Source organism: Mastigoproctus giganteus, chromosome 4, assembly GCF_048544385.1.
Source record: "Mastigoproctus giganteus isolate SK-2022 chromosome 4, ASM4854438v1, whole genome shotgun sequence".
Classification (NCBI taxonomy): domain Eukaryota; kingdom Metazoa; phylum Arthropoda; class Arachnida; order Uropygi; family Thelyphonidae; genus Mastigoproctus; species Mastigoproctus giganteus.
In genome coordinates, this window is record NC_143578.1 from 159,024,500 (window position 1) to 159,040,288 (window position 15,789).

Consider the following 15,789-nt stretch of genomic DNA (forward strand, 5'->3'; position numbering starts at 1 on the left):
AAAGGCAAATTTCTGCACATCTATTCTGTAACTGTGTTTCCTCAATTGAATTTATGCTCCCTCAGGTTTGTAATCTGAGCTAGAGGAAGAATCCCATCAGAATTGAGCCTGCTCAGCCCATTCAAGGCTTTATACACCTTAATCAGATCACCTCACAGGTGCCTAGTCTCCAGATGCTGCAATTTGCAGAACTTAATAATTTTGATTATCAGTAGTTTTTCCCCCCTACATTTCAATGCATTCAGCTACCTCATAGCATGTCACTGACTCCAAAATTTACAACCAAACACCATTATATATGTTGTGGTTATTCTTTTTTCAGTTGAATTCTCTTGGTGCAACAGTAGTTATAGCAATGTGTAAATTAATCTTAAGGTTGAAATTAAGTAATAACAACCTTTGATTTGAAATGGTGCATAGAAAACAAATTGGAAATCCATGAAACATTGAGAATTTGGTAATGAGTTCCTTGGCAGGAAAACTGTGAAAAGCAAAATTTACATTGTGGTAAATGAAAGCACACTAAACAAGGGGATACTTGTAAATAAAACCACTGTTATATATACTTAACACTGTTATGTAATTAAGCATAGGTTTCTCTACATATAGTTAACAGTGGATTGCATCAAAAAAACTTATGGGCAGGAGGATTATAACACAGATTTAAAGAAAAAAAAAAAAACAAGTCTTATGAATGAAATTAAAGTTGCTTTAGCTTCAGTGTCTATTTTTTTATTATTATTTTTTTATTATTATTTATCTAAGAACTTGTGTCTACCTACCATAGGGGGATAAGGATTAAGAATGCAATATGGAAACACCTTGATCAATGTTTTCCAACCTTGTAGTCACCCACCCCACCAAAACTTTGTGGGAAAAATTTGGGAATTGCATCATTTTTAATTCTTTGTTTTTCAGTTTTTATCTTAGCTTCCTTCTAATTTCTTAAAAAACTATGTTTAAAAAATTGAAACATAATTTTTCAGCATCTGATTGTGCAGAAAATCCAGTGAACTACACAGTGCAAATTAGAAAATGAGACTAATGCTAGAGAAAAGTAATGATTCCACATATGAGAACTAAAGAACTAACCTTTATTCTAACTTCCTCTTGTGTTTACACACTGCATGCAACGATCATAAAGCTACTGGAATGACGAGTGTAATGGCGTGACTGGTATACTGTTCATTATTCTTGTCACAGCTCTTTGAATGGTGTTGTTGTCATGAAAATAACAGTCTTTCAGTAGTGCCTTGAGCTTTAGGAACAAAAATAAGTCACACAGAGCTAAGTCTGGTCAATATGGTGGGTGTGATAGTATACTGACTTTTTTGCTAGCCAAACCTGACCAGTGAAAGCTTTTTATGGCTTGGTGTGTTGTCATGCAAAGAGGAACCAACTGCCATATTCCCCATGCTGAGGCCACATGAAGGATTGTCTGCAACAAACATTTCAAAATGTCCAGATAGCAGGCGGCAGTAACACTTTAGCCATCGGGCACAAACTCTTGTGCACAATACTCTTACTATTGTAGGAAGTGAGAGCATGGTTTTGATTTTTTACCTTTCTTGGTGAACTTTTTTGGCTTTGGGAGAGTTTGCTGATTTCCACTCCCCACTTTGTCGCTTCATTACCGGCATTGGAGGGTTGTACCGAAAACACCATGTCACCTGTAATAATCGAATTCAGGAAGTTTGGTTTGCTTTCAGTAGCCTCAGTTTGTTCCCTGCAGTGTCGAACTCGTGCCTCTCGTTGACTACCTGTTAATGAATATGGAACAAACCATGCACAGACCTTTGTTTTCTCTCAAATCTGGATTATTATTTGTTGAATGGTTTCCTTATTAATGCACATATCTTCTGAACTCATTCAGAGCATTGAACATCAGTCATTCGCAATGATTTCCTGCACCTTTTCAATAAACCCTAGTATTGAAACACAGTTTTTTCAGATGTTCATTGTCTTCCAGTGATTCTCTTCCACGGGGGAAATGTTTATGCCACTTGAACACATGTGCATGAGACAGACTATTCTCTCCATACACTTCTCTAAATAGGCCTACAAGGCTGGGACAATTCATATTGAACAGTTAGACTTTACACCATCCGGTATTCAAATAAACAAATTCCAATCCTGCAACTAAAATTTACATTACAATAAAATTTACAATAAAATAAAATACGAGCGTATAAAATGAAATTAAATGAAATAAAATAAAATATATAGTAGTCTAAAACTGATGTGATTTAATTTACAAAAAAATACAAAAATATATATATAAAAATATGATGATAAAAGCGATAAAAACAATTAATAAAATACCGTAACAACTGTAGCTTTCGGAGATAGCGATCTCCTTTCTCAACAGCATATTTCTGCTGTGTGGAACATCCTTAAATAGCAGATCCACGGCACTCATCACATGGTTCCTTGGGAGTAAGGCTGGAATTTCCCATTTATGCACCGGAAATGGCTCAGGAGTGCGTTAGCTTTTTTTTTTTTTTTTATGTGAACCCCAAACATGAGAGGTATTAGAACCTATAGTACTTAGTACCGTGCTTGGGTTGTAGGTTGAGAAGACGAAAGAAGATATTTGTTGACATTGGACTTGAACTTCTGTAGATTGTAATTTTCAGGAAATACATATGAAGGAAGGTTGTTCCAGAAAACGGCAGTTGAATGAATAAATGAGGAAGATGAAAATTTGGTTCTGTGGGTTTGAAGTTGGACAGTAAATGGATGTTGGCTGGTGGCGGCATGTGTTCGGACTGTTTTGAAAGAGAGAGCAGGAATTATAGAAGCCAATTCAGAAGAACAGTGCCCATGGAAGTATCTGTAAAAGAGGCATGCAGCAGAAACAGTGCGTCTATGAGACAGCGAGTGGAGAGACTCTGTTAGAGATGAGTCATTAATTAACCTAACTGCCCTCTTCTGAATGGAATCAAGAAGCCTGAGAGAGGTTTTGGGGACACCACCCCAAATGTGGGAACAATATTCCATGGCAGGGCGGATTTGCGATTTATACAGAGTGAGCAGCTGTTTGGAAGAAAAGTAACGCCGAGAGCGAAAGAGAAAACCAAGTTTTTTAGATGCAGAGGAAGCAATATTTGTAATGTGCTAGTGCCAAGAGAGATTAGAAGTCAGGGTAATCCCCAAAAGAGATATATCCTTTTGCCTAGAAATTGGAGTGTCACTAAAGATAAGCATAGGAGCAGAAGAATCCTTTTTGCCAGATATAAGACAAGACTGAGTTTTAGAAGGGTTGAAGTCAACTAAGTTGTCTTTGCCCCACTGGAGAATTGCCTGAAGATCGGCATTTAAAGAATTGGTAGCGGATTTTCGAGAAATTGAAGCTGATTGAGCAGGACAAGATTTCTCAAAATGGAAAGTTGAATGCAATGTCCTATCATCGGCAAAACTATGGATAGGATTTCCAGTCAATGGAAGAAGGTCATTGATATACAAGAGGAAAAGAGTGGGGGAAAGAACTGAACCTTGGGGGACACCGGCATTAGTGGAGAAGTTAGAAGACAGAGAGCCATCTACCATCACCCTCAGTGAGCGATCAGAGAGAAAACTGGATAACCAATTACTAAAAACAGTTGGCAAACCATAAGATGGAAGCTTGTTTAGAAGACCTTTATGCCAAACACGATCAAAAGCCTTTGAGATGTCAAGAGCAACTACTTGTGTTTCACCGAACCTTTCCATTGAAGTAGTCCATAAATGGGTAACATAAGCCAGGATATCACCAGTGGATCGACACTGACGGAATCCATACTGGTGATCGTTGATCAGACGGAAGGTTTCTAGGTAGTTTAAGAGTTGGTGGTTAATTGATTTCTCCATTACTTTAGAAAGGGTAGAAGTAATTGCAATGGGATAATAATTGGATGGGAGGGATTTGTCACCCTTTTTAGGAACTGGCTGGATATGAGCAAATTTCCAAGCAGAAGGAAAAACACCTTTGGAATAAGAAAGTGAAAAAAGGCGGCAAAGAATAGGAGTAAGTTCAGGAGCACAGATTTTGAGAACAAGTGGAGAAATACCATCAGGACCTGGAGCTTTCTTAGCATCAAGATTCATCAAAATCCTTCTGATATCCTTTTGACGGAAGACCACAGGAGGCATTGAATGGACCGTGTTGGGAATGGCGGGAGGTGTTTTACCACGTTCATTAATACATGAGCTGGAAGAAAAATGGGATGCTAGCAGGTCAGCTTTATCCTTGGCTGAAGTGACAACAGAACCATCTGGTTTGGACAGAGGTGAAAGCAGAGATGGGCAAAAGTTGCAGCGAATAGCTTTGGCAAAAGACCAGAATGCTCGGCTACCATTAGGGCAAGAAGCAAGTTTTCTACTCTTAGCCTGTTCGAACTCTAGTTTGGACTGATTAATAACTGCTTTACAATTGTTGCGAGCTTTGGTGTAGGCAGAAAATGAAACTGAAGAATTAGAAACAAGCCAATTACGATATGCAACATTCTTCTCTTGAACAGCCTTAGCACATTTATTGGAAAACCAAGGTTTAGATAAAGGACGAGATTTTAAAGTGGAGTGTGGGATAAAAGATTCTATTCCTGCAAGAATAATTTCACTGACACGATCTGAGCAAACGTTGACATCAGGAGTTTTGAAACAGTAATCTGTCCGAGGAAAAGAAGAAAAGAAGTCTCGCAGGTCATCCCATTTTGCATTCTTGTAATGCCAAACAACACGAGGTTGGGAATAGCCACGAGATAAAGGTTCCATTGGAGAAGAGACAGTCACCAAGTTGTGATCTGAAGTGCCTAAAGGACCTCTCACTTCGACCGTGTACTTAGAAGGGTTGTTTGTAAGAAAAAGATCAAGCGTATTGGCTGTATGATTCGGATTGTCTGGTATTCTCGTAGGTAAATGAACAATCTGTGCTAGGTTATTAGTAATTGCAAAAGCCTCAGCATCTCGACCTGCTGGGTCGGTGTGACTAGAAAACGGAAGCCAGCTGGAGTTGTGAACATTAAAATCACCAAGGAAAATTACCTCACTGTTAGGAAAGTTGGACTGAAGAAAGTCAAGTTGCAACGAGAGGAAGTCAAAGAGCTCCAAGTGATTAGTGGAGTTGGGAGAACGGTAGAGACAACAGATGAATTTGACACAATGAGGTAGAGAGATTTAAGCCAGAGAAGATCAAAGAGAGGAGATTCCAAGCCAGAGAAGATCAAAGAGAGGAGATTCCAAATTGCCAAGTCTCTGACAGGGAATATCAGAACGGACATATGCACAAGTACCACCTTTGAGGCGAAAGGAATCATACAGCGAATAATTTGGGCATCTGAGATGAGCAGCAGTTGAATCAACCGATAACTGAGATTCTGTCAGAAAAAGTACATGTGGTTTGGCAGACTGCAAGTGGAAATGGACATCGTTGAGATTAGAATTGAGACCACGTATATTTGTGAAATGAATTAGGAAGTCCTTGGGAGGTTTAGATCTTTTCGCAGATAAGCTTGTTCTATTAATTTGACAATTCATGGTGTATTCAATAGTAAGAAAAAGTGGGTGGGACATGCTGTATGAAGTAATGAAATTTTTGGATATGGCGTACATGTGGTAAGAATATACCCAGATCCTTGACATAACATGGCCTTGACAATGCTCCCCGCATACACACTACTCGGACTCCCTCCAGTCACTGTCTGGCAGAGTAGAGGTAGCAAGATTATACACTAGCTGATCCGGAAGCCTCCTAGAGAGTTACCAATAGGTTTGGTCCGGTGTACTAACTAGCGGCCGGCCTGCGAAAACCGTTTTAGAGCTGTACCCTCGAAATTAAGGAATATTGGATCTCGCCACGACGTTCATCATAATCTCAAAAGTCATCAATCATACTGCTTGAGGGAAGAGATAGGGAAGGGTTGACCGGAACTTAGCTTTAGAGACTAAACATGGGTTCCACCACTTCAAGCTTGCAATAAGCAAAGTGGTGGTATTTCACCGGTTGATGAGAGTCATCTACCACCTAGTACTGCCTGGTAACATAGAGGGGCGGCATTCCTCCATGTGGTGTGGGCGCCACACCTCGACCCCTGCTTACGTTGGTTCACACCTGGGTGGTCACCCACCATGTGCTTATGCATGGAGGTTATACCCAGGATTACTAACAGTCCCACCATCGTGAAGGTGCAAGCAGAGGATTTGGCTGTCACAGACCGTCCGGACTTGGCCGAAATTGGGTCCACTTGACTTGAGTGTCACCCTAATATCAGTTCCATCAGCGTTTTAGACTCCCAGGTACCAAGTACAGCTTGTCTGGCATATCTGAGAGAATGTCTGTGACAACCTCCCGTTCATCTCGCCCAAAAACCACGGTTTCAAAGAGAGGATGTAAGCGTACACCCTTGTCTCTATTAATGGAATTGCTAACTGCACCAATACGTAAACTCTCAAGCCATTTACGGTCCCAGAACCCCTGTTCATGATCTGTGATGACAACATCCTCCGGTGAGATTTGATGTTGCTTCTCCCAAAAATGTTCTGCCACGGCAGACTTCCCATAGTTTGCAGACGTTATTGCATTCATATGCTCCCCCAGACGGTCTTTCAGTCGTCGCCCCATCTCACCTACATAACACACCCTACAATCCGGGCATTTAATTTCGTATACCACCCCACTGTTGGCTTCTTTCATTATGGGGTCTTTGACACAGGATATCACTGTGTACAACCTCCGTCCCGGGAGTTGCACACATCATATCTAGCACCCCCGAATTATTCGTGCAATGTGGTCTGAAAGGCCCAGATAGTAGGGAATGTATGCAGTGCTCACAGGGGCAAATGGCTCAGTACGGGTGGACTCCGCTCCTCTAATAATTCTGTCCAACACCCTCTGGGGGTAGCCGCATTTCTTGAGGTCTGCCGTGACAAGAATAATTTCGTTATCTCTGTCCTCGGAGTTGCTACAGTGGGACCACCCGCTACTAAAGCCTCGACAACACTACCCTTGTGTTGGCTGGCTTGTGCCGAGGTATAATGAGTATATTGACCTCGGCACATGGGCTTTCTAAACACCTTGGTCTTAAGCCTACAACCATCCCTAATAACCAACATATCAAGGAATGGTAGGGTTCCCTCTGCTTCCACCTCTGAAGTAAATTTAATAAAAGGGGAGAAGCTATTAAGTACATCAAGTATCTGATCCTCCCTCCCCTTTTGTATAATGGTGAATGTGTCATCAACAAATCTTTTCCATTTATGCATGGGAAATTCCAAACCCTCAAAAATTTTAACTTCCAACTCTTCCATAGCTAAGTTAGCCACTATGGCACTAATGGGGGAACCCATGGCTGTGCCATGGATCTGCTTATATATGACATCTTGGAAAACCATGGTGGTACTGGATAAACAGAACTTCACACCCTCACAAATATCATTAACACTAAGAGGAGACCTAGTACTTAACAAAACATCCTTTTCTAATTCCATTCTAACACACTGGACTCCGAATTTAATAGGGATATAAGTGAACAATGATGTAACATCAAAAGAAATCATAATCTCGTCTTCTCATGTAGTCTGTCCTTTTATAAAATCCACAAACTCTTTGCTATTCTTGATAACCAAGTTGGAAAGTCCTACTATGGGTGCGATCAACTTGGCTGGGTACCTTGATAGAGCATACGTGGGACTATTTACAAATGATACAATTGGCCTGAGTGGTATACACACATCTTGGGGAGCCCATAGAATCTGGGTAAGCGGCATCCAGATTCTACGGGCTCCCCAAGATACATAAAATCTGGGTAAGCGGCATCCAGCAGCATGTAATGACCAACATACCTCCTTGGATATCCATCTTGACTTGTGCCAACGCTGTTAACCTATTCACTAGTCGCTCCACACTAACCAACTGATTTCTACAGACAACTTTGTACGTAGTGGTATCTTGCAATAATTCCAAGTTATTAAAATATTGCTCCTTGTCTAAAATAACTGTTGCTCTACCCTTGTCCGCGGGTAAGACTATGATTTCACCATCTTGTTTAAGTTCCCTCAAAGCCCTTTTTTGACTAGTACTAAGGTTGGAGGGAGCCGACTTGGCCTGGCTTAGGATAGCCGCAGTTCTAATGCGTACCTCATCAGCCTGGATCGCTGGTAACTTATAAACAGCTCTCTCGATGCCCATGGCTATTTCCGTGATGGGAGGTTTGTTGGGCATCAGAGAAAACTTGGTACCCAAGCTTAAAACCCCCTCCTGTTCCTTAGTTAGCTGCTTTCTACTGAGATTACAAATAAAATTAGTATTAACATGGTCATGTGTAATCACTGTCTCCTCTAATAATCTATTAAATTTTCTGATTTGCCTCTGTTTATACACATCTGAAACCTTAGTTGTTTTCTCCAAGACTAATTTCATTACCAATGATCGATGTACAGGAGATATATTATTAACACATTCTAGAGCCAAACCAATTTGTCTTCTGGTAATCCTTAGATCATCATGTAGTTTGTGGATCCAGATACACAAAATCCTTTTTTGGAACCAATTGGTAGCCCTAACTAAATGATCATCATCAAAAGGCATCTTTATGTGGAACCCATATGGGACTAGGCCATGTACTTTACATCTGTACGCAAATCTTAAATGCTGTTTCTGTTTGTCCTCCATCATGCATCTCTCAAATTCGCGGATGTGCCGCACTATGGAGTGACCATAGCCATTAAGGATATCTCTAAATAGGCCTACAAAACTGGGACAATTCATATTGAACAATTAGACTTTATAAACGATTAGACATTGGGCATCGAGAGAGCCGTTTATAAGTTACCAGCGATCCAGGCTTATGAGGTTTGCATTAGAACTGCGGCTATCCTGAGCCAGGCCAAGTCGGCCTCCTCCAACCTTAGTACTAGTCAAAAAAAGGACTTTGAGGGAACATAAACAAGATGGTGAAATCATAGTCTTACCCGCAGACAAGGGTAGTGCCACAGTTATTTTAGACAAGGAGCAATATTTTAATAAACCCTTGGAATTATTGCAAGATACCACTACGTCCAAAGTTGTCCGTAGAAATCTGTTGGTTAGTGTGGAACGACAAGTGAATAGCCTTATACAGCAGTGGCACAAGTCAGGATGGATATCCAAGGAGGTATGTTGGTCATTACATGCTGCTGGATGCCGCTTACCCAGATTCTACGGGCTCCCCAAGATACATAAAGTGGGTGTACCACTCAGGCCAATTGTATCATTTGTAAATAGTCCCACGTATGCTCTATCAAGGTACCCAGCCAAGTTGATCGCACCCATAGTAGGACTTTCCAACTTGGTTATCAAGAATAGCAAAGAGTTTGTGGATTTTATAAAAGGACAGACTACATGAGAAGACGAGATTATGATTTCTTTTGATGTTACATCATTTTTCACTTGTATCCCTATTAAATTCGGAGTCCAGTGTGTTAGAATGGCATTAGAAAAGGATATTTTGTTAAGTACTATGTCTCCTCTTAGTGTTAATGATATTTGTGAGGGTGTGGAGTTCTGTTTATCCAGTACCACCATGGATTTCCAAGATGTCATGTATAAGCAGATCCATGGCACAGCCATGGGGTTCCCCCATTAGTGCCATAGTGGCTAACTTAGCTATGGAAGAGTTGGAAGTTAGAATTTTTGAGGGTTTGGAATTTCCCATGCATAAATGGAAAATATTTGTTGATGATACATTCACCATTATACAAAAGGGGAGGGAGGATCAGATACTTGATGTACTTAATAGCTTCTCCCCTTTTATTAAATTTACTTCGGAGGTGGAAGCAGAGGGAACCCTACCATTCCTTGACGTATTGGTTATTAGGGATGGTTGTAGGCTTAAGACCAAAGTGTTTAGAAAGCCCATGTGCCGAGATCAATATACTCATTATACCTCGGCACAAGCCAGCCAACACAAGGGCAGTGTTGTCAAGGCTTTAGTAGATAGGGGGTGGTCCCACTGTAGCACCTCCGAGGACAGAGATAACGAAATTATTCGTGTCACGGCAGACCTCAAGAAATGCGGCTACCCTCAGAGGGTGTTGGACAGAATTATTAGAGGAGCGGAGTCCACCCGTACTGAGCCGGTTGCCCCTGTGAGCACTGCATACATTCCCTACGATCTGGGCCTTTCAGACCACATTGCATGAATAATTCGGGGGTGCTAGATATGATGTGTGCAACTCCCGGGACGGAGGTTGTACACAGTGATATCCTGTGTCAAAGGCCCTATAATGAAAGAATCCAACAGTAGGGTGGTATACGAAATTAAATGTCCGGATTGTGGGGTGTGTTATGTAGGTGAGACGGGGCGACGACTGAAAGATCGTCTGGGGGAGCATATGAATGCAATAAAGTCTGCAAACTATGGGAAGTCTGCCGTGGAAGAACATTTTTGGGAGAAGCAACATCAAATCTCCCCGGAGGATGCTGTCATCATGGATCATGCACAGGTTTCTGGGACCGTAAATAGCTTGAGAGTTTACGTATTGGGGCAGCTAGCAGTTCCATTAATAGAGACAAGGGTGTACGCTTACATCCCCTCTTGGAAACCGTGGTTCTTGGGCGAGATGAACAGTTTCAGCTAGCGTGCTCTCGAGCCATTTCCGATTCCGGTGCATAAAAGGGAAATTCCGGCCTTACTCCCAAGGAACCATGTGATGAGTGCCGTGGATCTGCTATTTAAGGATGTGCCACACAGCAGAAATATGTTGTTGAGAAAGGAGATCGCTATCTCTGAAAGCTACAGTTGTTACGGTATTTTATTAATTGTTTTGATCGCTTTTATCATCATAGTTTTATGTATATATTTTTGTATTTTATTGTAAATTAAATCACATCAGTTTTAGACCACTATATATTTTATTTTATTTCATTTAATTTCATTTTATACGCTCGTATTTTATTTTATTTTATTGTAAATAAAGTGTTTTAATTTGCAGGATTGGAATTTGTTTATTTGAATACCGGCTGGTGTAAAGTCTAATTGTTCAATATCTCCATACACTTGCTTAATCATTTGAAATATTTCTGTGGCACTTTTGTCCAGTTGAACACAAAATTTGTTGTTCGCTCTTTGCAGTTTCTGAAGACCTTGACTACCGCAGTCAAGGTCTTCAGAAACTTTGGATTGCCAGGTTCTACGTTTTTCCGTAAACTTTACGTTTTTTGGTTGATTTTACTGTTTTCATTTTTAATTTGCCTATAAGTAGGTATCTTCTTTCTTTTTTTTCTTTTTACAATGAAAATCATGTTTTAAATGTCCTGGTAAATATATTAACAGTTGGTTGCTAACACAATCAGATGACGCCACAACTATTCAAAAACTGTTGGCAACATTTTTTCAACAGTTGCCTACCATGAGGAAGGTGGAAGAAAGAAGAAGTCATGGAACATATTGTTCTTTCACTTTCGTTGTCCACTGTGTGGGAGAAGGATGCAATGTAGTTTATCATGTGTTGAAATTGAAGTTGTTAATAACTTATAGTAAGGAATATTGAACTTTATAGAAATTTAATGTACATTGTGCACTAAAATTTAAATATAAAAGATCGTTGATGAATGTTGTGATTTTTATTCAGATCTATTGCAGTATCTAGGAAAAAACTGACTAGGAAAAAGCTGGTAAAATGCCACTTGATTTACATTTAGTATTTAGAGGCCTGTTCTTTTATTTGAGAAGGGGGATGCAATTTAGGTTGACGGTCATTGAAATTAACACTTTAAAATAACTTAAAAATGAAAAGAGGAATTGGGAGCCCCTTTTATAAAAATTGCAAAGCAGATGGAATTGTTCGGAAAAAGGTAGAATAACATGCTAATTTTTTCCTTGTGGTAATGGTGTAAATTATATTAAACTGATCTGGTTGGTACCTAATCTAAATTGTACATTCTTATTTAAAAGGTCACGGATCATTTTTACTAAACATAGTCTTGGAATCGTAGAAAGATGCAACTGTACATGTAGGGATCTAGAAACATGGGAACATGTTATATTTCATTGTTTGGAATATGCTGATTTATGTCTGGAATTACTAGATAATGTTGATGTTACTTTTTTGGCAGATGGGACTGAGCTGTTACTTATTAAAACAAGGGAAAATTTTATTGCCTTTCAGAATTTTGCAAATTCAGTTTTTGCAAGATGGAATATCCTTTTGCAATTGGAAGAGGTCAGATTATATAATGGATGAAGTGGTGGACTTGACCTTTTTATTTACATGGAATAGTATGTTATTTTTAATTTTGGAACAGAAATTTCTTTGCAGATGTGGACAGGATGTCGGTACTCTGTTTCCTTCCTGTGTGGGTGTCCACTTCTGCTCCTGCCATCACTGATGGCAAAAAAAAGGCTTAGTTTTTTTTTTTTTTTTTTTTGGGTTTGATACTGCAATGACACTTTCTTACAGCTTGGTTTTGCTGGTTAATATGGATAATTTCTGTTCAGCTCTCTGACTACTGTTGGATTGCTGTTCCTTGAACTATTTATCTTTTTGGACATTACTGTGTGCTCCTGCAATGCATTATAGTGATGCGATGATCATTCTGTAGGATGTGATGCTCATCTTTGGACAGTCACTTTTCAGCAGTTTCTGTTAAAGCGTGCTTGTCTGGCTCATGCTGTGGCTGAATTCGGGATGACCATTGCACAGTATACTTGGCTCGTCATGTGCTAGTTGAATTAATTGATGATGTATAATGTTTTCATGTATATAAGAATTTATTAATATTTCTATATTGTACCATGTCTATCATGTATAGCAGATTTTCCAGATTTTTTTTTTTGGCTAGGAGCTGCTTTACTCAGTAAATGAAAAAAACATATGTCCGTTATTATGCCACAGACCCAGTATAGTATATGTATTATCTTGGCAACCTGCGGCTGTGTAAGTTTATGGCTGTGACCATGTTCCCACATTCAGCTTTGATTTTAGCAGGCTTCTCAGTCTCTGATGGTATTTCTCACAGAGTCGAGCCTTGATCTCTTTGTGTTCTAGCTGTTGAGCCTGCATCATCCCCGGATATTTGTATGTCTCTCCATCTGCCATGGCTTCGATATCTTCACCAGTCTTCCGCTGGTGGCTTTGGTCTACTGGATGATGTCCTTGATGCAGTCCACATGTCTTGTATTCTTCTAGGCCAGATTGCATCCCGATGTCAGTGCTGAACTCTTCGGTGATCGGAGTAGCTGTTGAACTCAATTCTTGATTGTGGCATAGTGTTTGTTGTCATCCATGTATATCAGGCGAGAGGAGGGGGGTATAGGTTCTTCCTCCCATATTTTAGGGTATATCTGAAAGTGGCAACAAGGACAACCTTGATTGTTGCCTTGTTGCCACAGTTTCTTCTAGGAAGTTTGTCAGTGTTGGGTTGACTTTGTAGATTTTTATTGTCTCTTTCAGCCAGCTATGGGACATGGAGTCGAAGGCCTTACAGTAGTTGATGTAGGCTATGCACAGCTTGTGGTGCTTTTTATAGGCTTACTCCATAACTTCTGCATTATTGGTCAACCGCTCCTTGCATCCTTTGCTTGTCTGCTTACAATCCTTCTGCTGTTTGCACATGATGTTCTGGCTCTCCAAGTGGTCTGATATCTTCTTAGATCTTGTACATTGTTGGGAGACAGGTGATCAGTCTGTTCTTCACTGGGTTTGTGGTGTCTTTGTTGTTCTTAGCCTTCTGGTAGGTTATTCCTTGAGTCAGAGCCCCTGGAATTGTGTCAGGATGCCTGATCATCTGGGTGAACTGCTCTGCTATGTGCATGTGCAGCTGAATTTCTTGTACCAGTATTTGCTGATGTTATCTAATCCTGGGATTTGCTAGATGTGGGACTTCCTGATCGACTGTTATACTTCTTCCTCCCAAATCTCCCATTCTGTCATCTTTTGTATGTCCTTTGTTTTCTTCCCTTTCTATGTTTATCTAGGGAGCACAGCTGTTAATGCTAACTTTGCTGTTCTACTGGTTACCCCATAACTCCTCAAATGTCCCTCATGGGTAGCACAGTTGGTAGGATCACCATCCTCCCCACAACGGGTGGAAAAGACCTGGGTTTGAATCCCATCGATGATGGGAGGAATTTTTATGGGTATTTTTCATAACATGGCTGAGTTAGCCCAACTTCAAACAAGGGTAGCATGTTTTTTTTATCCTGGAAACACTGGTTTTTTGTCCAGTAAACAGAAAATTGACCTAAGAAAACACACAATTTACATTCAGTATATACACGGAGCAATATGGCCTTGGTTGCTGATACTCCTAAAACCCAATAACAGTAACTCCTCAAGTGCCTTCTGGTTGGGGGGGGTCCTTTGCCTTCCCCATGTTTTCCACAGTTCCTGTAGAAGGCTCTTGTTTTTATCAAATATTGGGTTGTCTGTTTTCTTCTGGGCTCTCTTCCTATGTCGAGAAAGTCTCTTACTGAGTGCAAGGATGTTCTGTTTGAGGGTTCTGGTATCGTTGCCTAACCATTTAATCTTCTTTAAAAGTAAACAAGATTGATATATCAATTTTTTTCAAGTGTTTCTCTGTTTACAAAAAAGTAGTAAAAACTATAATATTTAATATTAATATACAAAAATTTTTTTTTGTAATATGTATAAAAACTTTGATCTTAATTTTTGGTGGCATGTTTGGTTGGCTTTTCTTTGTGTAGTTATATTTTTATTTCTATGCACTACAGTCATTCAAAATATGCTTTATGATTGACTAGTTGATTACGTTCAACTGTTAGCTTCTCCCTGCTTTAGACCAATGGTGCATATTCAAGTAATCATCTTTAACAGTTGTATTATATTTTTTTCCCTTTCTCTTGGTGCATTTGGAAAGTATGCAACACTTCAGGACAAAATTGTTTAAGTATACTACTCTGAAAGGCATTTCAATGTTATTATCTATTTAATTTTCTTTAGATTTTGCGTAGTATGCTGTACAGAGGCTCGGAAATCATGAGAGAAGTAGGCTGGGTTGTATTTGATGAAATACATTACATGAGAGATAAAGGTAAGCCAAGTAGTATAGGACTGTTGTAAAAAATTTTTGTGAAAGTTAAATAATACTAGTAATATTTTTTTCTAATGAAAATCATTAAATCTTGTAAGTTTTCAGTCTCTGATCTGCATTCACAGTGGTTTGCATGACATAAAAATTAGAATTATGCAGTCATTGTATTTTCAGTAATTGTATCATTGAAAGAAAGTATATTGACTGTTTTAATTATATCATTTAGCCAATATTTAGTTCTGTGGAAATTTATTGCATGATTCAAGTGTTATCAGTCATCCATTGTCAATTTTAAACTTAAGAGACAGAAGAAATAGTAGTATAAATTAGATATAAAACAAAGCTAAAAAAGTAAAATAAATTGGAAATTGCCCCTGATTACAAGACATATAAGATGTTAATGCTTTTTGTTTTTTATAATGGAATTAATAATGCACTTATTTTATAGGAAAGTATTATAGTGAAATCTTGGTAATTTGTATTACTTAATGCAAGGAAGTGTTCAAGTTGTGGACATATTTGTATTTCTTGTGTTTGTATTTATTACTCAAAAAGTATTAAATATTATAGTATTCACTTTTTAATTAAAAAAAAATCAAGGATTTTTTTATGCTTTAATTTGCTTAGTCACTTTTTAAAACACTTTTTTGATTAACATAAAAGGAGGATTATGTCAGCTGCTCTGTATAGTCGATTCGGTACTTGTATTAAATCAGCACCTTCATACCTTACAAGATTCTTTTGAATACCTCCTTTGTTCTCTTTTTTTTAACCTTTCTTCA

General features: G+C 39.2%; 1 protein-coding gene across 2 annotated transcripts in view; it reads left to right on the plus strand.

Annotated features, from left to right (window-relative positions):
- Positions 1 to 15,789, plus strand: part of Mtr4 (exosome RNA helicase Mtr4) — a 499,068-nt gene that overhangs the window by 66,732 nt on the left and 416,547 nt on the right. For both annotated transcript variants that reach the window (XM_090371841.1, XM_090371842.1), the window contains exon 6: positions 14,917 to 15,007. In XM_090371841.1, coding sequence (XP_090227967.1) covers positions 14,917 to 15,007 — 91 coding nt within the window. The remainder of the gene's footprint in view (positions 1 to 14,916; positions 15,008 to 15,789) is intronic.